This window comes from Chinchilla lanigera, unplaced genomic scaffold (genome assembly GCF_000276665.1).
Source record: "Chinchilla lanigera isolate Chin_1 unplaced genomic scaffold, ChiLan1.0 scaffold00004, whole genome shotgun sequence".
NCBI lineage: Eukaryota > Metazoa > Chordata > Mammalia > Rodentia > Chinchillidae > Chinchilla > Chinchilla lanigera.
Window position 1 is genome coordinate 9351695 of NW_004955405.1, and position 25630 is coordinate 9377324.

Genomic DNA, 25630 nt, shown 5'->3' on the forward strand with positions numbered 1-25630 from the left:
TTTTTTTTTACTCTGTTGGGGATTTCTGTAGATGGGCAAAAACTTTTCAATAAGACGAGATCCCAGTTGTTGATTCTTTGAAGTATTTCCCCTGCAGTTTGGTTTTGTTCACAAGCTTTCTGCCTACCCCTATGTCTTCAAGATTTTTACCGACTTTCTCTTCCAGTAGATTTAGTGTTTCTGTTTTAATATTTAGATTTTTATCCATTTTGACTTTAGTTTGGTGCATAGTGAAAGGCATGGGTCTGGTTTCAGTCTTTGGAGTGTGGTGAGCCAGTTTTCCCAGCACCATTTATTCAAGAGGCTGTCTTTCTTCCAGTGAACTTGTTTGGCCCCTTTGTCAAAGATAAGCTGGCTGAGTGTGTTTGTGGTTGTGACTACATCTTCCAGTCTGTTCCACTGATTCTCAGGTGTGTTTTTTTGCCAGTACCATGCTGATTTTATCACAGTAGCTTTGTAGTGTAATTTCAAGTCAGGGATTGTGATCCCACCTGACTTGTCTTTGTTGCACAGGATTGCTTTTCCTATTCTGGTCTCTTCTAGTTCCAGATGAATTTTAGGAATGTTTTCTCTAGATCTGTGAGGCATATTAATTGTATTTTAACTGGGATTGCATTGAATTTGTATAACAATTTTGGGAGTATGACCATTTTCACAATGTTGGTTGTTTCTATCCATGAGCAAGGAATATCTTTCCAAATCTGAAGTCCTCTTCTATCTCTTTTTTCAGAGTATAATAGTTTTCACTGCATAGATCTTTTACTGCTTTTGTTAGATTGATTCTATGCATTTCAGTTTTTTGGATGCTGTTGTGAAAGATATAGTTTCCTTAATTTCTCTCTCAGTGTGTTTGTTTTTTGTGTATAGGAATGCTATTGATTTTTGAGTGTTCACTTTGTATTCAGTATCTGTGATACTGAATTTGTTAATTAATTTCAATTCTTTTCCATTTACTTAAACATGTTCTGTGGGCTAGTATGTGATCTATTTAAGGGAATGTCCCATGTGCAGCTGAGAAGAATGTGTATTCTGATGTTGTGGGGTGGAGCACTGTAAACGTCTACTAAGTCTATTTGTTCACAGGTTTTGTTCAGTTCTGTTATTTCTTTGCTGATTTTTTTGTCCAGTTGACCTATCTCTTTGTGTCAATAGGTGTTAAGTTCCCCTGTTAAAACAGTGTTATTAGTTATTTGGTTTTTTATGTCTCTTAAGGTTTGTCTTACATAGTTGGGTGCTCCCATATTGGGTGCATACATATTTATAATTGTTATCTATTCCTCTTGAAGTTCTCCCCTAACAAGTATGTAGTGACCTTCTTTATCTCCTTGTATCATTCTTGTTTTGAAGTTCACATTGTCTGCAATCAGAATAGCTGCCCCTGCTTTTATCTGGGTTCCTGTCACATGGAGAATTATTTTCTGATCTTTGACTTTCAATCTATGAATTTCCTTTTGAGTTAAATGTGTTTCTTGTATACAGCATATTGTTTGATTTTGTTTCTTGTTCCACTCTGCCAGAGTCTGCTTCTTTTGATTGGTGAATTGAGGTTATTTACATTAATGGTTACAAAACTGAAATATGTTGGCTTGTCTTTGTCATGTTATTCACCTGGTGTTGGTTTCCTGCTTTTGTTTTCTGTTTAATTGCTTGCTCTGCTTGATGGTTCCTTTGTATTGTTATTCTTGAAATTGTGGTCATTTTTATCTGTGTGTAGAATTTTTTTTGTACTCTTTGTAGGGTTGGTTTGGTACTCTTGAAGTTCTTCAGTTGTTCTTTGTTGTGGAAATATTTTGTTTCTCTGTTAAATTTGAAGAATAGTTTTGCAGGATACATCAATCTAGGTTTGAAGCTGTTTTGTTTTAGGACCTGGAATACTTCACTCCAAGTTCTTCTTGACTTGGTTGTGTTGAAAGATCTGCCATGCTTCTGATGGGCTTTCCTTTATAGGTGATCTATTTCCTTTCTGTAACAGCTTTTAATATTCTGTTCTTTTGCTGGATTTCTGGGATCTTGATTATTATATGTCTGGGTGTAGTTTTATTTTAGTTATGGCTAGTTGCAGTTCTATATGCCTCATTACCAGTATGTCAGATTCTTTTTCCATGCTTTGGGAAATTTTCTGCTTTTAATTCTGCAAATATTCTTTTTATGTCATTTGTATTGCCTCCTGGCATTTCATTGACACCTATAAGTCTTACATTGTTTTTGTGTGCATCATCTTACAGCTGTGAATTGATATTTCCTGGTGCCTTGGCATTTTTAAGAGATCTTTCCCCTCACAATCATTAGCTGCAATGCTATCTTAAAGGTGTGAAATTGTATTTTGGCCTCATTCAAGTGGTTTTGCCAGCTTTTGATGGAAGTTTTGATTTCCTGAATATCTCTTTGAACCTGTTTCATGCATTTTAGTTCATTCCTATATCGTTCATTTAGTGTTTCCATCGTATTTCTATGCTCATCCACTTTTTTATATGTCTTCTTTAGATGTGCTGAGAAATTCATTATTGTTGTCATTTCATTTTTTATCTGAGAGATTTTTTCTGATCTGATTTCTTCTATGGCCTGATGGAGTTGTTTCTTTACTTCGGTTGTGATCATGTCAGAGATTTCAGATGTATGACTTCCCCGTTCTTCTATGTTGATGCCTCCTGGACCTATTCTGGGTGGGGTGGAGTTCTGAGATTGCATTTTCCTCCTTTGTCTTGTCCTTTTGGATGCTGGAGGTGAAGTCCCAAGCCTCACCCTACCTGGGTAGCTCATTGAAGGTCTCTTGGGTCCCTAGTTTTCTTGGATGTCAGACTTGCTCCCCGATGGCAGTGGAAGGTGGGCCACCAGGTCTGATGTCTGCAGGCAGTGGGTTAAGGTGCACACCCCTAAGCCATGAACCACAATGGCTGTGCAATGCAGACTGCCAGGTTCAGGGTCCCCAGGCAGCTGATGGAGCCCACAGGGCTCAGATGCAAACTGCAGAGGTGGTGGAATGCAGACTGCCATGTCCAGTGTCCCCAGGCAGCTGATGGAGTGTGCAGGGCTGAGACTTGAACTACAATGGTGATGGAATGCAGGCCACTGAGTCCCAGGTTCCCAGGTGTAGTATAATTCTTAAATAGAATCTTTCTACATATTGGGGATTACATTACTGTTATATGATTTATGTTCTCTCTAGAGTATCATCATTATTCAATTCTCATTTTGAGAGAGATATATATTGGGCAACTTAGGCAATAGGTGTACATTTTGAAGAATTAAACTATAACTACATTTCCTAGGTTTTTCAACTAGGTACATGGGTGATAAAAAAGTCTCCCTGCCGCTAAAAGTTTATCAAAGTTAAGCCTTAAAACTTTGTACCTCTTTCTGGGTTTTCATTGATTATATAAATAATTCTAACAATTTTGTTGGAATTTTTTATCTCCCCTCTTTCTTTCCTGTTTGTTTTTTTAACCCAGGTCTTTCCATATGCTAGACAAGTACTCCACAGGTGAAGTAGACTTCAAGTTCTTTTTAAGTTTTATTTTGAGACAGGGTCTCACTAAGTTGTCCAGAAGGATCAAACTTGCAGTTCTCCTGCCTCAGCCTCCCAAGAATGTGAGGATTTCAAGGGTGTGCCATCACCTTCAGCTAGATTTACTTAGAAATCACAGAACTAGACATGAAAATTTGAAGGCTGATAGGAGTAATGGGGGGTTACTTGTTCACAATTTAGCATAAACTTAATGATTGCTATTAGTACCAGGAATTGTTAAGGTTAGGTTTGGGATTTTCTGTGTAGGAACAAGGAAAGTAAAGTAAATGTTTTGGAGAATTTTCACTGAAAAGAGACAATGTAAACTGTTCAGAATTTATGAGGATAAACTTTTGTTATCAAGCAACATATATTTAAAAGACTTTGACAGAGAGATAGATTGTTCTGACTTCAAGAAATTTGCAGACAGCTACTTGAAAAAACAATGGAACCAGTATGCGTTACAATTAAGATTCCGGTAAAAACAGCATGGTGGTACTTCAGTAATCCCAGCACTGTGGAGGGTTGGGGTAGCAGGGGGATTCCAAGTGGTAGCCCAGCCTGTGCAATTTAGCAACTTATGTCTCAAAAATGCATACATACATATAGAGAGAGAAAGAAAGAAAAAGAAAGATAGAAAGAGAAAAAGGCTAGGATGCAGTTCAGTGCAAAGACCCTGGATTCAATTCTCAGTATGGGGCTGGGAAAGGTGGGTGATTTCAGTAAAGATGCTCAGAGCCAAAGGAGAGGAGTTGAAGAGAGAGAAACTGTCTGACATGGAGAACAGCATGAAAAAGGCTAACAACCTGTTGGGTACATCTTAGTCCCTGGGATGCCAACAAAAGAAACATTTATAAATACAGGCTGGCCTGTATTTCTCATGAAAGAGAATCTTAAAAGAGAATGTGTTTTTGCTGTGAAATATTACTACCCTCACCAGCAAAAGCTTCAGAGATGTTTTTCTGTCCGAGTTCAATATAACTTTCTCAGAGTAAATGGCTTTTAAAAACTGGTACATTTCAGAAATTATTCCATGTTGAAAGCTAGTCTTTATTACTTCCACATGAATAATCTGTCTTATCTTTCATAACCTTTGTATTCTTTGTTCATTGTGAATCTTTAAGTATAATAATTTGGAAACTCTCATTTTACTACTTTTTAATATAAATCATAATATCTGTTAAATCTTATAAATATAACTATTTTACATACTATATGTTATGGCTTGTATCAAGATGTCCTCCCAAAGCCTCATATCATAGGTGGAGCTTTATGGAGCCAGCTGGATCTAGGGTGTGTGATTATTAAATAAGTCCCTTGATTGGTTTGACATAGTCTGGATGTGGAGAATGAGGAGGCCCACCTGGTTGTGGTGATACTACCCAAAACATTGGTAGCCTGGAAGGGACAAAAAGGAGAGTCTTCTGTGGCTTGCTGCTGCCTTCCTGCCCTGCCATGGACTGTTTCTCTGCTGTGATGCCTCTCTGCCATGTCACCCTGCCTTGGAGTCAGCCAATTATGGACTGAAATCTCTATAAACTGAGCTACAATAAACCTTTCCTCCTTTAACTTTGGGTGTCGGGTATTTTGAGAAAAGTACTTAAGATACTATATTACTTTATTATAAGTAATAATACTTGGTTTGTACCAATTACACAGCATTATACTGTAAAGCACTAAAACACCATCTAGTAATTACTAAAGATAAAAGGCCAGTTACTTTATAGAGATAGAAATTTGAGAGATGTTTTTCTTTTTAAAATATTTATCTATATAGATGCTGATATATCATTACTTGTTACTACAGTAAATAATGATAAAGTGGGACCAAGAGAAAAGACATTAAAAACTAATAAAGAGAAAATTATTTAGCAGTTTATTTATTAATTGTCTTTTTTGAGACAGGGTCTCACTATGCAGTTCAGGGTCTTGAGCTCACTTTGTAGGCCAGGCTGATCTCAAACTCACAACAATCCTCTTGCTTCAGCCTCCCAAGTGCTGGGATTATAAGTATGTACAACCACATCTGACCTAAAGCAATCAGAATTTCCTCTTCAATTTTTTTTTTTGATATGAGGAATTGAACTCAGGACCATGCACTTTCTTTGAAAGGAGTAGCTTCTAGCTTATTAGAACACAGAAATTATGTAATAGCATTTTATGTATGTATACAGTATATATGTTTTTTCATGAAAAATCTTATTATTATGGAAAAATTTCAACAGACAAGCAGAGGCAACATTATAAGTAAATTTCATATATCCATCACCCAATTTACAAAATTATAAACATTTGACTGATCTACTTTTACTTATTATTCTTATATTTTCCACTTCTACCTCTCCAGAACTAGTTTTAAACAGTTCCTAAACATCTTAAGATTCCATTAAGAAACACTGCAGTTATTGTAGTTATTTAATACATGAAATAGTATATTTTATGGCCACAGATTTATGTTGATTTTATTTGAGATATTAACTGTAAATATTGGTTTAAAACATAGATTGCTTTGTTTCATCAGATAAGGTGATAGATTAACCAGATAGGTTCAGAATCAATGAGATAATACTCCGGTGGCTCCTGGCATCTTCAAAAGGTCAGGACTGTTCGGATGCTATTAATAATGAGAAAATAATCAGTACACCATACATAAAAGTTTAAGCAGAGCTCACAAATAAGTTTTACTTTTTCATTACAGTTTGGTCTAATCTTTCTTTATAGATACTTACTGTAAGGTGCATTTATTCTATTTTGTCATCTCATTCATAGCATGAATGTTTTATAGATAGTACCAGCAATCTGAGGGAACGTTGGGGACCCTCACTTGACTTGGTGATACCTTTGTTCTCAGTGATCTTGTTGAAAAGTAGAGCATCCCAAAGGGTTTTTAGCTTCCAAATAGTCACTGCTCTTGGTTCTCGTACTGCCAAGGGCAAAGTTAGGTATCAAAGGAGAGGGAGGCTGGGTGTGGTGGGTTACATGCCTATAATCTCAGCACTCAGGAGGCTGAGGCAGGAGGATTGCAAGGCCAGCCTGGGTTACATAGTTCAAGGCCAGCCTGGACTACACAGTGAAACCCTGCTCAAAAAAAAACACACAAAGGAGAGGGAGGTCTGTGTCTTGGGATGCTACTCCCTAAGAACCCAAATATTTTCAATCCTGGTTAACTTTAACATGTGGAAACAAACAGGAGGTAAGCCTAAAGGACAGATAAATTCCTTATTGTAGCTATGGAATCCAATCCGTGTGTCAGCAGAGTACTATGCCTAAATATTCTCTTCATCTAGGAACATCTACCTATGGAGGGAGAACTGCGGTGTCTTTCCCTCACCTTGGGGGCAGGGTCACTGTGCCTCAGCAGGCTGTCAGTCATTGTGTCACCTTCTTATACCCACTTCCTTACTTCTGTGCAGCTAGTATGGTGAGAGAGCTTGCCCTCATATGTACTTTCTGTGTGCATATGATGAATATCCTGGGGAAGGCCCGTTCTCTGCCTTTTCTGTTGCCACCTTTCTGTCTGTGTGGGCAGTCAGGTGGTTTCTTCAGAGGACCAGCAAGGGAATAAAAAGCACCACTCAGGCATCTACCCCTACCACTTATTACCAGGGAAGCCTCCTTGTAGCACATTTGGGATTTGCCTCCTTACTTATAAAGCAATGCAGCATTTTCCATTTGGCTGCCACTTGGCATTGCTCATGAGTATAGTCGTGCCTCGCTATATCGCAGTTCACTTATTGCCACTTCACTGTATTGCGGGTTTTAAAAAATATCTAATTCTGTATCGCGGAGTTTTTGCTATATTGTGGGATTTTATGGTAAAGTACTTCACTGGTGAGTACCCATATAGATTTTGCATGTTGTTAAAATTACATAGGTTTAAGAGTGTAGAAAATGTTCAAGAGCATATGAAGTATTTATAAGAATGTGGGAAAGGTTAATAAGAGAGTGGGAAAGGTTTATAGGAGTGTGGGAAGGGTTTATAAGGCTTTAAAATATATATAAATAATAAAATAAATACAATGCCTCTACTTAGTGGATTTTCACCCATTGTGGGGGTCTCTGGAACGTAAGTCCCGTGATAGGTGAGAGATCATTGACTATTCCCTGACTGACAGTAGGGAAAAGGACTGTGATAGAGAAGCTTGAGCACCAGGTAGCAAGGCCCCAAACTCCAACCCAACCCCTAACATGAAGAACACTCCTTATGGACATACTGATATTGTGCAAGATATTGTGTAAGCTTACATGTGTAGCTTTAAAAATAATCTCTTTTTTTTTAAACTTTTTTGATAATGTTGTGGCTAACATGTTTGCAAATTGGAGAGTTATGTCAGTGGGAGTATTTTCTTGGGTTTCTTCCTCATGAAATAGCTAGGTCCTCACACCACAGGCCTGTTTTCTTTTTCTGCAACATTTATTTTCTGCTTCAAACTTCTGCCATTTTTACTTAATTTACTCCCCATGTTTTCTCTTTTAATTTATTCTTTGCCTTGTGTCTCCTCTATGAAATATTCTTCCTGGTGTTTTTGCTCTTTGCTTCTACTGACCAAGGCTATGCTTAAACATTTTAACTAAAATAATTGATCCTAATCTTATCCATTCCCAAGCCCTAGAGGCCCCTCAGTTGGGACATTGCTGTAAATCAATTCCTAGGCTCCAAGATAAGGGAGCACAATGTAGCTAAAATTGTGGGTCAGAAGGTGTCTTGTAAGAGCCCTGTGACAAAGTTGGCACCCTTTTCACATCTGGTGCCTGCCACTCTGCTCACATCTGAATGGGTTCATAAGGCTCTGATCATGAAGGGCCCAAACTGGGTGTCATTCTAATCAAATTGTAGATCATAATGATTCCAAACTTAAGGGCAAATTATTCTGAGGGAGCTGATATTATACTAACAGAAACCCCTTGTCCTAGGTAGCAACCCCAGCTGAGTTGTTTGTGAAAAGAAAAAAAAATGTCAATTTATATTACCACTTATGTTGTAACAGTATATAGAGAGTGCATGTTATGGAAACTGAAGCGCTTCTTTTTCCCCAAAAGGCCACTATTTAATCTTTTAAAAGCATTTAATGACTCTGAGATAGAAAGTCAGAAAAGACAAACAGTTCTTAAATCAAATAAAAATAGACTGACAATAAAGATTTTCTAAACCGCTCAATCATATATTTGGTAATTTACCTTTTTCCTTGGTTCATTAGGTCAAATGCCTCATTGATTCTGTCAAAAGGCAGGGTGTGGGTCACCAAAATGTCCAGATCAAATTTCTTATTTTTATAGTCAGCAACCAGCTTTGGGACTGAATCTACACTTTTCCAACCTGTAATTTGGCCAAATGCCAAATAAAGAAAGACATGGCATATGCCATGAAGAAGTAGTTTAGTCAGTGTGTTCATTGAATGAGTGAAATTATTAGGTCAGATTTGGATACTTCAAATACATTAAACTTCTCTCTTCCATCTTTAATTTTCTGTGCTGATATCTATTTAAAATTTTTGCTTCGTAAGAAAAACTGAAGATTACTTTTCACTTTAGATGAAGTTGGGTCAGAATTTATTTTTTCCTCTATATTGGTTCATTTAAATGTAACATGGATTGAATTTCAATTTGCCAATTGTTTTCTTTCTCTATAAACTATATTTTCAAATAAATAGAATAGTTTTTGTTGTCTTTCGATGTTTTACGCAGTCAATATTTAAATAAATTCCTTTCCTTTCAATAATCTACACTCCAGAAAAATTAAAATTATGAAAAGAAAACTCACCACCAAAGAATGTTCCATTTATGCGGCGGCCCATTATTAGTTTCACTGGGGAAACATTCGGTCCTTCGTCGCCAGCCTTTACTCCGACCACGGTGCAAGACCCCCAGCCCACTGTCGTGCAGTCCAGCGCCGCGCTCTGGAAGGCCAAGCGCAGAGATTACCGCGGGGAATTGGGCGAAGCCGTGGCGCGGAGAGGGGCGGACGGTCACTGCGTGGTCACAGAGGACCACGGCCCTGCACGGCTGAAACGCCACCCTGGGCCACGCCGGTCCTCCGCAGGTGCCGCCGCCCTGGTCGGGCCGCGTCCCGGGAGAGCTCCTCGCCGCAAGGCCCGCGCTCCCTCCAGGCGGCGCTCCGCACAGCCGCGCGTCCGAGGACTGGTGGAGAGCGGGGCGGGAAGCGCTCGTGGCGGAAATCTGAGGGTCTCCGCGCCGCCCGGACCTTCGCTGCCTCTCAGTCTGCGTGGCAGCTGCACAGCGGGGCTCCGGAAAAGGTCCGGAAACAAACTGAGTCCGCAAAGCTGCGCACCCTGTGTCCTGGGTCTGACAGACGTCTCGGCAGAGAAAGTGCCAGGCAGTGGCGTGTGCCTCGCTTCTGCGGAGTCTGTGGTGGCACACCACTGCCCCATCTTCCCCTTCACGTCGCTCATGAGCACAATAAAAAAGTAAAATTAAGAAAACATCCATAGCCACATCAAAGACGGTATCATAAATAAATAGGACGTATTATTGTACCATGAAGAGTAACACAATTAAATTGAATCTGGAATGTGCGTCATTTTATATAAAAATACATGGAAACAGGAAAGATATACAAAAGATTACAACTTTAATCAGCAAGTTTTGGACAATCTGTCATGGGCTTTGCTAAAATATTTGTATTTCCAGGGACCTAGAATCGAAATCTTTTATGGTGTAAATCATATCTTTCTATCTATCATCTGTTTATCTATCTATCTATCTATCTATCTATCTATCTATCTATCTGTCTATCTATTTGTGGTTTGAGACAGGGTCTTGCTGCATAGTTCAGGCTGGTCTCAAACTCACGAGGAGCCTCCCAAGTGCTGGGATTACAGGTATGAGCAACTACACCTGGCTAAAATAAAAATCCTTAAAAGTCATAAAGGATACTTTCATAAAGAAAGTATTCACTAGAGCTTAAGAAATGAGGCATACACTATGTACTTAGTAGATTTCAAAGTAGGTTAAATATAAAACTTTAAAACAGGGCAAAATTCTCATAGAAAACAGTGCTGGCTGCTGTTCATCAAATATTTGATCTGCTTCCCTACATTTCTAGCCTTTTTGTATTTAGGTTGCGCTGGGTCCACCATCTTTTCTCTTGCTCTAACAACCAACATGGTCTCAAGTTGAGATTGTGAAGTCTTAAGATTGAACTTCTTTGATTACTGAGTCATCACATGGAAGACATTAATCTGGGAAAGTTGCCTGTATGTACACTGATCTTTGAATGAGACAGAGAACACTTATGTGAACCTACTGAAAATTTGGGGTTAATATAAATTGCAAAGGATGAGCTAGGTACAATAATGCATGCTCGTAATCCTAGCTACTTCAAAAGCTGAGTTGAGAGGATTGTGAACTGGAGACCAACCTGGGCAACATAGTGAAACCTCATCTTAAAAAAAAGTCAAGGATTGAAAATGCAAATAAATTTCAAGGTATGAACTTGTGGATGCCAATCCATTTACAAACCCTAATCTGAATATACATTTTAATCCTTTGAGAATGATATTACAGAAAAACAGTGTAAACTTTGGGCCCATTCTATGTAGGCAACTTGATTCTAATGTTTTATGGTAAATTTTATGTTTACAAAAGATCTCAGCCAGGCATAGTGGCACACACCTGTAATCCTAGCACTTGGGGGGCTGAGGCAATGCTGTGAGCTTGAGATCAACCTTGAGATAGTGACTTAAAACCAGCCTGAACTCACATAGTAAGACCCTGTCTCAAAAAACCAAAGCCAACCAAACAAAAACTCAGTAGACTGCTTCACATGACTTTTCACCATACGAAAGAAGCAATTAATGTATCTGTCTCCTCCACTTTTACTAAGATAGAATGTGCAATGACTTAAAACTTTTAGAATGTTTTTTGAAGGATTTATTTGAATGTGTTATTATTTTGAGAACTCATAAATACCCTTCTAAATATCTTCTACTTTTTGCATTTTTCTTACGATAGAAACATGTTTCTTATATGACAGCAACATTTATAGACTGTACAGAGAGATTCTGAGACAGGAAAAGACCACAGGCATGAGTTATCACTTTAATGTAGCTGCTTACATCGATTTTTTTAAAAAGTCATCTCCTATTGCTTTTTCTACATTTCTGAGCTTTGCTTTAAGCAAGGAATTAACCTTCCTAATAATGGCTTGGTTGAAATGAGTACTGTATGAAAACACAAGGTTTTATTTAGTAGATTCGGATAACTTTTGGTAAGAGCTATTTTTGGTAACATTGGCAAAATCCTACAGAATGGTTAATATAATTTTATAATTGTTTTGGTGGGTTCTTTTGGCTGCTTTAGAGCGTTAGAGATCATTATGATCAAATTCATAGCTTTTTTCCTAGTTGTGGAAATTTTGGGTAGGGTATGTGACTTATCTTTTTGTGATTAGAATAAGTTACCTGTTTTCATTTTAATTCTTTGGTATAATTCTTTTCCATAACTTAAAATATCTTTGTTGGTATAATAAATCAGCCAATAATAGAATATGCTATGTTTTGTATCACTGGTTCTCAATTTGAGAAATTTGTAAAAATATATTGGTACCACAGTCTTAATGCGACTGTCCTAGAGTATGGCCCATTCTTCAGTATTGAGAGGAAAAAAGAATTTCTTGAGTAAGTCTAATGTATAGCCATTACACTAGAAAAATATGATAAGTAGGCTGAATTTCAGTGTTTCTAAAAAAATTTGAGCCATGGGAAGTGGAGGAATGGATGTGGCATATTGCTGGCTTCAGATTCCAAAGTAAATTTGAAAATTAGGACCTGAAGCTATGAACAGAAGGGTGTAGTACAGGATAAAAAGCCCTTAGTGCATGCATTTTCAGTAACAGCTAATGATTTTTGAGTGCCAGATACAGTTTTAATGTTGCTGTCATCATAGCTCTTCTGGCTCTCTGTTCTCTTCCAGATATGAAGACCCAAGAAAATGAAGCAGCACAATATATTCTTGTGGAAGCTTGTGGTATAGAATTGTATTCTTTATATCTTTCCCAAGAGCATGTTTACAAACCAGGCTAAGCAAAGGTATAAATAAAAAGAAGTAATAATAAAACAACTTTGAAACTTTCACTAATAAAACAAGAAAAATCAGTAGGCAGAAAATTCAGTTGATAAATTATTTAATCATTTCATTAGAAAACAAACCCCAAAAATTCTTCTTAGTATCTTTGAGCAAATATGTATTACATAATTATTCACTAAAGAATAAAGCTGGGTGCTTCAACAAGTTAACTTTTCCATATATTGGCTATGAACTACAGTTGACTCTTCACCTCATTTTCTTGACTTAATAGTCAAAAGGGCATCCTTTTAGCTAATGAAAACAAAGGAACACCCAAATTATCTTTGAGAGATAAGAAATTGAAATGATCATAGAAAATAAAATTAGAAAATATTATTTCTGGTATAACAAGAGGGATCCACTTAAAAGGGATCTCAAAAGAAAAACCAACATATACAACTAATTTATAAGCAATGCTAGTAAAGTTGTTTATCTTATCACAAGAGTGAATTCACAGATATAGCATTTCCATTTGGGAAATACTGATTTGAATATGCTATAAATGTATCTCCTAAGGGTTCATGTGTTGGGAGCTTTGATTTCTGTGTTGTGATGTTCAGGGTTAGTGGAATCATTAATAGGCAGAGCCTATTGAGTAACTGTTACTGGTCCCTGTTCTTACTCTGGATTCCTGTCTTGCAATGTAATTTCTCTCTGATTTCACTTGCCACAAGGTAATGTAGATGGGAAATCCTTGCCAGAACTTGCCCTATGCTGTTTCAACTTTCAGCCTCCAAAGCTGGGTTAAATAAATACCTTTTCTTTATGAGTTCTGAGTCTTACATATTTTGTTATAGTAACAGCAAACAGACTAATACAGGAAGTATGAGTGGGCATTGAAAGAAATATGGCATAGTTGAGGGAGTAAATGACTTATAGCTGACAGTTCAACTTCTTAGCACTTTTCAAAATATTAAGGAATGATTATAAATATAGATACTGTAATAAATATGACCACCTTCCCCGATTAGTTGATGATTAAAGAATAAATTGAAAATATATACATACCATGGTATCAGATCCTCCTGCACAGTCAAAGGCAAAATCCACACCTCCATTGGTCAGTTCAATGATGATCTCCTGGATGGGTTTATCTAGGTCTCTAGGATTGAGGCAGTCAGTCGCTCCTAGGACTTTGGCTTTTGTAAATTTCTCACTATTGATATCAATAGCTATGATTTTAGAAGCTCCTGCTATTTTGCAACCAATTATGGCAGAAAGACCTACACCTCCTAGGCCAAAGACAGCACAAGTAGAACCAGGGGTGACCTGCAGGCAGAGAAATTATAAAGTAACTTTGCAAGCAGCTGGTTCAACTTTTTTTTAAGAGGAAGGTTAGGATGGGGGACATATAATAAAAGGCTGCCTCTTATAAAACTATATAAATACTGACAATGGAGAAAATCTACCAGTGTGAAAATGATACATTACTACCTAAATTTTGAGAATCATTGAAGGACAATTGAGATTATAAATTCATAGGGAACAAACACGTGAGAACTACTCCCTTGTTTTACTTTTCCTTTTGGTGTTGCAGAACAAAATTCAAAAGTCCACATATTCCAAAGGTTGTTTTTCTCTTTTTAAGTTCAATTACAAATGATTTGACATCCACATTTCTATAGACCTTATTTGGTTGTATTAATATTATAATTGGTTTTCAAATTGCACGTGAAACACTTGAAAGAATCAACAACTGGGATCTCATCCTACTGAAAAGTTTCTGCACATCTAAAGAAATCACCAGCAGAGTCAAAAGAAAACCAACAAACTTGGAAAAAATTTTAGCTGATTGTCCCTCAGACAAAGGGCTTCTATCTAGAACATATAAAGAATTAAAAAATTTCAGCCCCTCCAAATTCAAAGACCCAATCCAAAAATGGGCAGCTGAGATGAACACACATTTCTCAGACAAGGAGATACAAATGGCAAATAAATATATGAGAAAATGTTCAACATCATTAGTCATTCGAGAAATGCAAATTAAAACAACACTAAGATTCCACCTTACCCCAGTAAGAATGGCTAGCATTAAGAAATCAACCAATAACAAATGCTGGCGAGGCTGTGGAGAAATAGGAACCCTTCTGCACTGCTGGTGGGAATGCAGACTGGTGAAACCACTGTGGAAATCAGTTTGGAGATTCCTCTGAAAACTAGGTTTAGAGGTCCCATTCAACCCAGCTATCCCCCTGCTGGGTATTTTCCCAGAAGATCTAAAAACATCATATCACAGTGATATATGTGCACCTATGTTCATAGCAGCACAATTTGTAATTGCTAAAATGTGGAAGCAACCCAAATGTCCATCCACCGAGGATTGGATAAGAAAATTATGGTACTTTTATATAATGGAATATTACTCAGCTGTAAAGAAAGATAAACTCGAGGCCTTTATATTTAAATGGTCACAACTAGAGACCATACTCATAAGTGAAATAAATCAAACATACATGTGCAAGCACCGCATTGTGTCACTAGTGTAAAACTTGAAAGAGTTAAGTTAAACTCGGAGGTATGATAGACACTGTGAAATGATAGGAAACCACCGAAGAGTAAAGGGCTTCTGGGATGTGGGAAAAGAGAAGGGAAAGAAGGAGAAATTTTGTATGTATGTATATACAGGATAGATAACATGGTTGTTCTTCTATCTGCTGTTTCTATGCTGAAAGAAACTGTCAATGAGTCTTTGGTTGACCAGTATTGCATGTCTATATCTGTTTTCATGAGAAGCCACTTTGAAGATATCAATATGTAATACAACCACCATTGTTAATTCCCTACCACTTTGTTTGTAACTCTGTATTGTCTGTATTGTGCTTGTGATATGTTGTAAAATGTTGTATGTCTGTTAATGTTTCCCTCCTTTTATCCTTAAAATAAAAAAAAATAAAAAATAAAAATATTATAATTGGTTTTGAATGACTACTAATATTTTTCTTTTTTATTTTAAAGAGAGAACAGAAACAAATTAACAAACACAAACACATAAAACAACACAAAAACAAAAAAAAATACAGAATTTCAAACAAGGTGATAGGAATTAACAGTGGTTGTTGTACTACATATTGTTATCTTCAAATTGGTTACTCAGATAACCAGATATAGGCATGCAAGATTGATCAAACAATTACACATTAACTGTTCCTTTCAATAAAGCAATAGAAATTAGTAGTACAATTAGCTATTGTGTATGTGTGTGTGTGTGTGTATAGAAGGGGATATATATATATATATATATATATATATATATATATATATATATATCTCCTTTTCTTTCTTTTCTCTTTTCCCTCATCCCAGCTGTTCTTTCCTTTTGAGCAGTTTCTCTCCATTCACAATACCTATTGTACCTTTCAGATTTTATTTACTCTTTCAGGTTCTTACACTAGGGAGACAATATGATGTTTACACATGTGAGTCTGATTTATTTCACTTATGAGTATGCTCTCTAGTTGCATCTATTTACCTATAAAAGCCTTGAGTTTGTCTTTCTTTATAGCTGAGTAATACTCCATTATATGAATATACCACAACTTTTTTATCCATTCCTCAGTTGATGGGCATTTGGGCTGCTTCCACAATTTAACTATTACAAATTGCGCTGCTGTAAACATGAGTGCACGTATATCGTTGACCACTAATATTTTTTTAACTGTGAACTGACTCATGGTCAGTTTAACTTGATCTGGACCAACTTGATTGGTCCAGATTACTGATTCATTTAAATGGAATGAAATCTAAATGTCTTTGCATGACATAAAAAGAGTTTTGCTATTTGACTTCTGTTTACCTTCCAGCTTCATCTCCAGGACATTCCCAGTACAGCGAGCCACAATAAATGGTTCCATTTCCCTCTCATACATTAATTCCTGATGTTCTTTCAGCTTGATGTACTTTTCATCTTATTTTAATTAAAATATAACCTATAACTTCTAGGCCTGACATTAAAGGACATTTTCTCCATGAAACTTTTCTTGATTCTTCAATCAGAAATCAATGCCTAACTTTTTGTTTTTCTGTGTCATATAATTTATGATATTCTATGATTTATTATGTGTACGTCGTTTCAAGACTTTTAAAATTTTTATCTTTCATACATTATCAGAGTCTTCTGTACAGTATGTTGATTCATTAATAAATGTTTGCTACATTGAATTAAATAGAAACAAGATGGGAAGGAAAATGCTATAACTGTGATATATTATTCTTTAGAGTGGTATAGCGGTAGAAAAACACTATACAGAAGGTGCTTAATTAGTATTTTCTAATGAGGATAGGAAAATATTAGGATTCAAAGATAAGCAAAAAGAAAAGACCAAGTCTGTCCAAAAGAAATGTTGATACCTTCTAAATTGAGAACAATATGCCATATAACAACCATTGTTGAATTCCTGCTATCCTGTTTAATGAAACTCTGTATCACTTCTAATGTTTTTTAAATTATATTTGTTATTGTCTTTAATTGTTTGATTAATCTTGCATTCTTACATCTGGTAATGTGAGCAACCTTGTTGAAGATAACAATGTGTAATATAACAACCACTGTTAATTCCTATCATTTTGTTTTGAAATCCTGTATCATTTTTATTGTTTTTATATTGTTTTGTTTTTGTCTTCATTGTTGTTATTTTATTTTTTTCTCTTTAAAATAAAAAAAATTAGGAACAAATTGATAAAGAAAAGAGTGAACACACATCTTCAATTTATGCTGTGGAGAAAGGACAAACTAATAAGTGGAAGACCTGATATCTACATGTAAAAGAATGAAATTAAACCCATATTTCACACTATACAAAAATCAACTCAAGATGGACTAAATAAATAAATGTAAACCTGAAACTTGTAAAACTACTAGAAGAAAACATGGCAGTGTTGGGGGGATCTCCATGACAACAGCCTGGATAATTTGTTTTCAATATGACTATAAAGCATGGGAAACAAAAGCAAAATAGACTAATGGGATTACATTAATTTTTTTTGGTACAGCCAAGAAGACAGTCAGTAGTGTGAAGAGACAGTATATGGAATGGGAAAATATGTTTACAAACCATACTTCAGAGAAGAGGCTAATACTAAAAATAAATGAGGAAGTCAAACAGTTCAATAGTAAAAAGACAATAAGCCAACTGCAAAATGGGCAACAGACCTGAGTAAGCATTTTTCAAAAGGAGACTTACAGGTAGGTGAAAAGAAATGTTCAACATTTCTAATTATCAGAGAAATACAAATTAAAGCCACAGTGAGAGATTACCTGTTGGAATAGTTATTAACAAAAGATAACAAATGTTGCATGAATGTGGAGAAAAGATACACTCTTGCTGGGTATGCAAAATAATGCATTCATTATTACAATAAGCAGTATTGCAGTTCCTTAGAAAATTAAAAATATAAGATCCTGAAAACCTACTACTGGGACTATATCTAAAGGAAATGAAATCAGTATATCAAATAGTTACCTGCATTCCCATCTGTTGCATCATTATTCATAATGGGGAGGTTATGAAATCTACCTGTCTATAAATACATGAATGCTTAAAGAAAATGTGGTCTGTATGCAAAAAGGGATGCTATTCAGCCATTAAAGGATATGGAGTCATTGGTGACAACAGGGAAAACCTGGAAGACATAGTGCTAGGGTAAAGTAAGTCAGGCCCAGAAAGACAAGTACTATACTGTGTGCTCTCACAGATATGTGGATTCTAAGCAGTTCAGCTAGAAGCTGAGAGTAGAATGGTGATCACTGAGGCTGGGAGGGGAGCATTAAGGAATGGGAAGGTGTGGGTCAAAGGACAAGGTTCAGTTAGGAGGAATAGATTCTGCTAAGCTAATTTGAAAAAGCTAGCAAAAGCTGTAGCTGAATCACTCGTATTAACATTCTTAAGGAAGAACTGGTATCAAAGTGAAGTCAGCATGACAGCAATTGGTAGTCTTCCCTGCAGTGCTGGTAGAAGCCAAGTGCAAAAGTCCAAGAGGCCATTGGTAACCTGGCTTGGCAACTCTGGGCAGGTGCGGAGGGAATGTGAGCAGAGCTAAGGGACAAATGCCTGTTGAGGCATTTGACCTCACCTTGAGGGATGAAGGAAACAGTGCAAGGAGACTGACAGCAGATGTGTTCTTTAGCAAAAACTCTTTCGTTGTATTTTGCAGTTTTGAATCAAGGGATAGGACTGACATGAAGGAAGAAAATAATGAGGTTGTTTGAGGTATCCGACTGGGAGAGCCTTTTTTGAAATCTCTCTAGTCTACAGTTTAAACAGCCCTCTAAGACTTTTAAAATTCTAGCATGGGGTTCCTGGAACAAATCTTGCTACTGTAAGTTTCCACCAGAGACACTCCCTTGAAATCACTCAGGATATGAACAGAAGCAGAGGTACAAAGCAGAGATAAATTGGATGAGAAGAATCTTGGCATCAGGAAAAAAGTAGGGGTGCCTGAATGGAGATGGGTAAGGGTTTCTGTAACCTTTTGAGCAGTTTCAAGATGAACATTCTTTTTTAGGGAGCATATTTAGCAGGCTGTATTTAAGTCATGGATGATCTATAATCTAACATGTTGGTACGGTAAATAACATGCTAGGTGCCAACCATAATATAGCTACTAGGCTACATATTTTACATATGTAATATTTAATTATTGCCACAAGTATTTATAGTAGATAGTATTCTGCAGAAATTAATTGATTTACTTAAAATCACAGATGTGATAAATGACCTACCTAGAATTTGAACATAATTCATTTTAGTTCCTTTACATAACATTGTCTCCCAGTAACCTATGTTTTAAGTAACCTGGTGTTTATTTACCTTGGCAGTGTTGATTGCAGCCCCATAACCAGATGAAAAGCCACATCCAATCAGACAGACTCTCTCTAAATTTGCTTCATCATCTATTTTGGCAAGATTAACATCTGACACCACAGTGTATTGAGAGAATGAACTCACTCCCATGAAATGGTAAATGGGTTTTCCTTTGCAGGTAAACCTGCTGGTTTTATCTTCCATTAGTTCTTGATCAATGGTAGGAGTATCAAATTTCCTAGAAAATAGAGAAAGAGAGAGAGAAAGAGAAAGAGAGAGAGGGAGAGAGAGAGAGAGAGAGAGGGAGAGAGAGAGAGAAAGAGAGAGAATGGAATACTGAATACTGAATATACTCCTGAAAAATGTATATGTTGGGCATTATATATTTGTAATGACTTTTATGGAATTAAAATGAAAAAAAATGAGAAAATAATGTGAGAGTTTTCACACTAATATATAGTTTATTAGAAATATTTTACAGATAATACCAACAAACTTTTATTGAGTACCTTTTGTGTGCCAGAAACTCTTTTAAGGGCTTTATGTGTATTAACTCTTAAAATTTATTCACAAAACACAGATACAAAGATACAGCATAATGAACCTTGATGTACCCATCCCCCACCTTCAGTAGCTATTAACTCATGAATAACCTAGTTTCATCTATTACCCCTCCATAATACATACTCTTCCCCTGCACTGGACTATTCTGAAGCAAATTCCAGACAGCATTATTTCCTTTATATTGAAATATCACAATATGTATCTCTGAAAGATTCTTTTAGGTCCACACATTGCATTTAGTTGATATTTCTCTTAAGTCTCTTTCATTTGTAGGTTCTCCCCCTCCCTTTTTCCTTGTTTGCAATTTATTTGTTGAAGAAACTGAGTTTTTTTGTCCTAGAGTTTCCTCTTAGTGAATTTTGCTGATTACATTCTTGAAATCTGGTCTAATGTATTACTCTGTCCCCATATTTTCTCCTAACTTTGTATTTTTTATTTAAACACTTGATCTGTATCTAGTTTTATATTTTTGTGAGAATACTTCAAAAGTGGTTGATATGTTTTATCTGGAGGGACATGGTATCTGATTATCTCTTTTTGTGATATTAGAATTTATGGTTATTCTCTATATTTTTTGTTTCACTAAAGTTTTGCCAAGGAGTGTAGTTTAAATTCTTTGAAAATCTACAACAACCCTACTAAGCAGACATTATAATCACTATTTCATAAATGAAGAAACTGAGGCACAATAATAAGACATAAAAGTAATATACTTTAAACACTTTAAGTAACTAATTTCAGTCATGTTAAGGACAAATGAGTCTTTCTCTAGTCTCAGTAAAATAAAAATTAGGTGATTAAGATTTAGACTATTGAGCCATCTGCCTAGGTTGCACACTTGATTCCGGGAATTACATTTATGTGACCCTAGAGTAAATTACTTCTCTGTGTCTGATTGTATCCTTCTCTCACCCCTGTAGAAATAGATACCATTCCAAATTTGGCATTTACCATTGCAGTAATGTACTTATATTTTTATTTTATATACAATATGTGTGTGTGTGTATATATATATATATATATATATATAAACAAGTATGGTATTGTGTTTGTACATAACATCTTATTAAATATATCCTTCTGCAGCTTCCTTCTTCCTCTTCACATTATATATGTGAGATTATTCTATGTTAACTATATGTATTTCAAGCTTAGCAATTTTCATTGTATTCTATTTTGTTACCATACAGCAATTTATTAATCCACACTCTAATTGATGAATATTTGTGCTGCATTTAATTGTTCACTATTCCAAATAATGTTGCAATGAATATTCTACTATGTATCTATGATGCATTTGGAACAGTATTCTGTACACACACAGAAGTAGAATTAGTGGGTGGAAGGCTTGCACCCCTTCAACCTTATTTAGGTATGGCCAAAGTGCTGTCCAAAATATTTGTGCCAATTTATACTCTAATTAATAATATGGAGAGCTTACCTGATTTTTCCACAAATATTTGTGAGTGGACTTAGACAGAACTTGCATTTTTTACATTGAGGTGTAAAGAATGGAATTACTTTGTCACCTAGAAAGAAAAAACATGTGTTGGATGGTTTCTTGTGAACAGGTTCTTACAGATGTATCAGTGGAAAGTATTTTTTATGAAATACCACTCCCTACAGCATGACTGTGGTTTACTACATTTCCAAATACTTTGTATGAGATATACAGTCTTTGTAGTGTATAATAGAGGAGATGAACCATAGTGGATTTGATACATAGCATATATCATTTCATGTTTTGACATTTAAATTTATTTTTAAATTCCACATCTTTTTGCTTTTTGTGCAATTCCAATTTAATGATTTCTTCTGTCTTTTGTTGGCCAAGGTCTAATGGTTATGGTTCACATTTGTTCAACATTTAGTATGTGCCAGGCCCCACTCAAACTGCTTACATTGTTATCTCACCTTAGGGCAGCCATCTGAGAAGGATACTATCTTTATTCCTACTTTAGGAAGCAGAAATCTGAGTGAAGTTATGAAAAATGATGTGCTCGGCTAGAAAGTAAATGGCAGAGCTGGGACTAAAAGGACTATATTGGTCAGTTCCTTCACTGTATAAAACTTCAAGGAACACTTTGTTTCTAGGATCTTATTTGGAATTGAAAATACCAATATATGTCGAAGTTTGGAACAGTATCATGAAAGGATGAAAGAATGATACGGTTTGTCCTTTCTGTCCAGTGAGTATTACACACATAGCCTGTAGTCCAGTATGTGGTAAGCCTGTTACAAAATGTGAAGTAATTTCAACCATTGGTGTTTTTCATTTAGGTATTATTTTTAGCTTACAAACTTCCAAAAAGACACTTAAGCTAACAGTGACTGATGCATAATGTTTTTATCTTCAACCTTATATAAATTATCATTCTTTGTGTTAAAATAGTTTTCCATTTTTGAGAGGAAGTTATTATTATTATCATTTGTGCACCAGGGAAGCTTCAGTTTAAAATAACCTTCTACCTTGTGTTATAGGGCAGTTTCTCAGCACTATATGTAAGTAAAGTGGCCATATATACCAAACTTTTTAGACAGTTCTGACTTAAAATATTCTGTATCTTTGTTAGAGTGATATGTTATATGTCTCAGTTTTGCTTTGGGAAAGGTAGTCCTCTGATGTAGAGACCAGTTAGAGCATGCAAAGTCAGGACAGTATCAGGAAAAGCCTGATAGTTCTATTTAACTGGAACCAGAACATAAAATACCTGGTTTGAAGTTGGTCACTCCTGGACCAATACTTTCCACAATTCCCGCGCTCTCATGGCCGAGGATCACAGGAAAAAGAGCCTCTTTAAAATTTGGATCTATAGTATTAGCATCAGTATGGCATATGGAAGTGGCGATTATCTACAAATCAATCACAGACTTGACTCATCTTTCTGCAATTATATTATTGGGCTGGATGTTCGTAATTTTAGGCCTAATGGCAACCTGAAGCACTGCAACACCCCTTATACTCGAAAAAATATATATTTAAAAAAAGCACAAAGATATACTAGATTCTTTTCCTCCCACAATATATTTTTTCTAACTTTCATTTTTGTTGGGAAGTCATAAAATGAGGTAAGATTGGCAATTCTGTCCCCAAGAGAGGAAAAATCAAAGGAAGTTATTGAGAGAGGGAATGGAAGGAATGCAGGTTTTCAATGGCTTGTTCAAATTTTGCTGAGACTGCAGGAAATGAAGTTGTGGTAATAAACCTCCTATAGTTAAAAGAAAATCTTGCCTAAATTAATTATTGTTGTATCCCTGTATAATTCTTCTTCAGAATCTGTGAGTCTGTTCTATTCATTCTGATGTACAATCCGTATTGTGTTGGTCCTGAGAAAAAATGGAGGACTTGTCCAAACTGGCTGTGTGTGCTCTGCTCAATACAGCTTCTCCCTGCTGATGGGCTCCTGTTTTATCCCTGGGCACTCAGGATCTTTCTGTTGCCCAGGGCGGCTCTTCAGGTTTTCCCTCTGCCTTTTTTTGGTCCTAATTCTCTATCTTCTTGTGTGTGTGTGTGTGTGTGTGTGTGTGTGTGTGTGTGTGTGTGTTGGGGGGGTTTCCGGTACCAGGAATCGAACTCACGACCTTGCACTTGCCAGGCAGGCATTGTGCCGCTGAGCTAAATCCCCAGCCCTCTTATCTTCTTTTTAACAATGCTTTCAAAGAATTGATAACTGAGAAACAAAGAGAAAACCTAACTAATTCTAATCCAAACTGAATTCCTTTGCCTGATTCTTAGAGTTGATTATCAATATTAAGATAGTTCAATTAATTTTAGCCCATTATAAGAATTAATAAAATAACACATAATCATAGGGTTAATTCTTGTTTTCATCTAGACCTAAAATATGACTCTCTACTAGTGGAAACGTTAAGGTCTCTCAGTCATATCTCAGAGGATTAACTGAAGAAATCAAGTCTGCCCTTCAGCCTGTCTGTCCCTGCCCAGGGGTCCTAACGCACCTGAATTCGGACTTCATGAGCCTTAGGGGGAGCTACTTCAACCTCTTCAATGCAGAGTGGCTTGTCTGCTTCCCAGGCAATGGCTGCTTTGCATTTAATAACCTGGAAGAGAAAGGGAGGAAGGAAGGAGATAGACAGGGAGAGGAGAGAAGATACCGTGGGGAAAAAATTTGTACCATAATTTCATGAAAATAATTAAGGAATTTATGGCTGGATGTTATATGTAATTATATTATTTTCAAGGCAAAAATCTTAATTAAACATAAGTTAAATTCTACATTATAGTCATTACATATTTTATGTTTTCTTTTTTTAAACGCTAATATTAGCATCCAAGCTGAGGTAGCTCACTTTTCTGCTACACTAAGTATTCTCAGGAATGCTGGCTCTCAACCAGACGCTCAGCAAGCCCAGGTTAACACTACTGAGTTAAGCTCATGTCACAAGACAGTCTTCAACACAATTTGAGCCGAACACTTGGAATTTTCTTGTTTTACAAGAAAATTTTCCTTAATAACAAAAAACAAATACTGACATTTAAAATCATTTAACAGATGGTTTTAGTGGTGAGTCAGCAAGAATCTGACCACCAAGAGAACCTGTAGCTTATGAAGTACTATAGGATCCTCCAACTCTGGCAATAGGCACCAGCCAGGTACATGCAGGCCAAAAAAAAGTTGTATTAAAGTTTATCCTACTCTAACACCTTGGCTCTTTTTTCCTTTATAGCAGAGAACATGTATTTATAGGGTTTAAAGGCATTGCTGGGTGGCCAGTAACCATCTACTGAATAATTTGTAATCAGCTCTAAATTACCTGAGTCCTCACTGTTGGAGCAGAGATGTGTTTTGTGGGTTTGCTGCTTTGAAGTGTGGTCTTCACACCAATAGTTAGTCACATCACCTGGGAACTCCTTAGGGCAGAAAGCTGTGCCCCCAAATCCATTAAATTGAAATCTACCATTGAGCAAGATCCCTAGGTGATTCAGCAAGCCTGAGAAGTGAGGCTCACATCATTAATATATTTATTAGTGGAATATAAATTAAAGAAAAATTTGGTCTTTGCAAGAACTTGGGTACAAATGCATAAAAAGAAATGAAGCATTTAGGATTCTCTAATCTCTAGATGAAAACATTTTTCTAGCCTCAAGTTACATTTTAAATTTCAAGTATGAGTAAAATTACAATCTTAGAAAGAAACAAACCTAAAATCTTCCCTTCTAACTACTATTTTTACTTTTGGTATGGTTTTCCCAGTCTTTGGCAAGGTAAATACTTACTTTTCAACAGTTTTTATTATATTTTAAAAAGTAATTTTATTACAAGTCACACACACACACATATATATATATATACACATTAATTACAGAAAATTTTAAAATGCAAGTAAGGAAAAAATTCATCTGACTTTTTATTCTTTCTAGTAAACATTTAAGTAACTCCACAGTTATTTTCTAAGAATAAATTGCTAGCATAGAGACCTATCATATGCTTTTAATCAATTTAAATTGCTGTGCTTTGAGAGTCACCCCTGGAGGAAGCCTCTTTATCAAGGGTATAAGGACACACAAAAAAGCACAAATTCAACAAAGATACAGTTTACTGACTCACTTTTCCCTTGGTACTCATTTTTCTTTAGGAATCTCGCCTTGGGAGTTTCTTTCTGACTTAAGAAGTCTTTTACCTCTACCCAGAGTGCTCTGTGATCTGTACTGAAG

General features: G+C 36.2%; 1 protein-coding gene across 1 annotated transcript; it reads right to left on the reverse strand.

Annotated features, from left to right (window-relative positions):
- Positions 1–5563: 5563 nt before the first annotated feature.
- LOC102021937 (alcohol dehydrogenase 4) lies at positions 5564–25630 on the reverse strand. The gene is made up of 9 exons (XM_005374294.1): positions 25524–25630; positions 23914–24015; positions 22665–22806; positions 21395–21482; positions 19396–19627; positions 13598–13858; positions 9267–9402; positions 8684–8822; positions 5564–6119 (listed from the first exon to the last, which is right to left on the reverse strand). Exons 1-9 carry the CDS (start codon positions 25539–25541, stop codon positions 6095–6097), a joined length of 1143 nt encoding a protein of 380 aa, XP_005374351.2. The 5' UTR covers positions 25542–25630; the 3' UTR covers positions 5564–6094.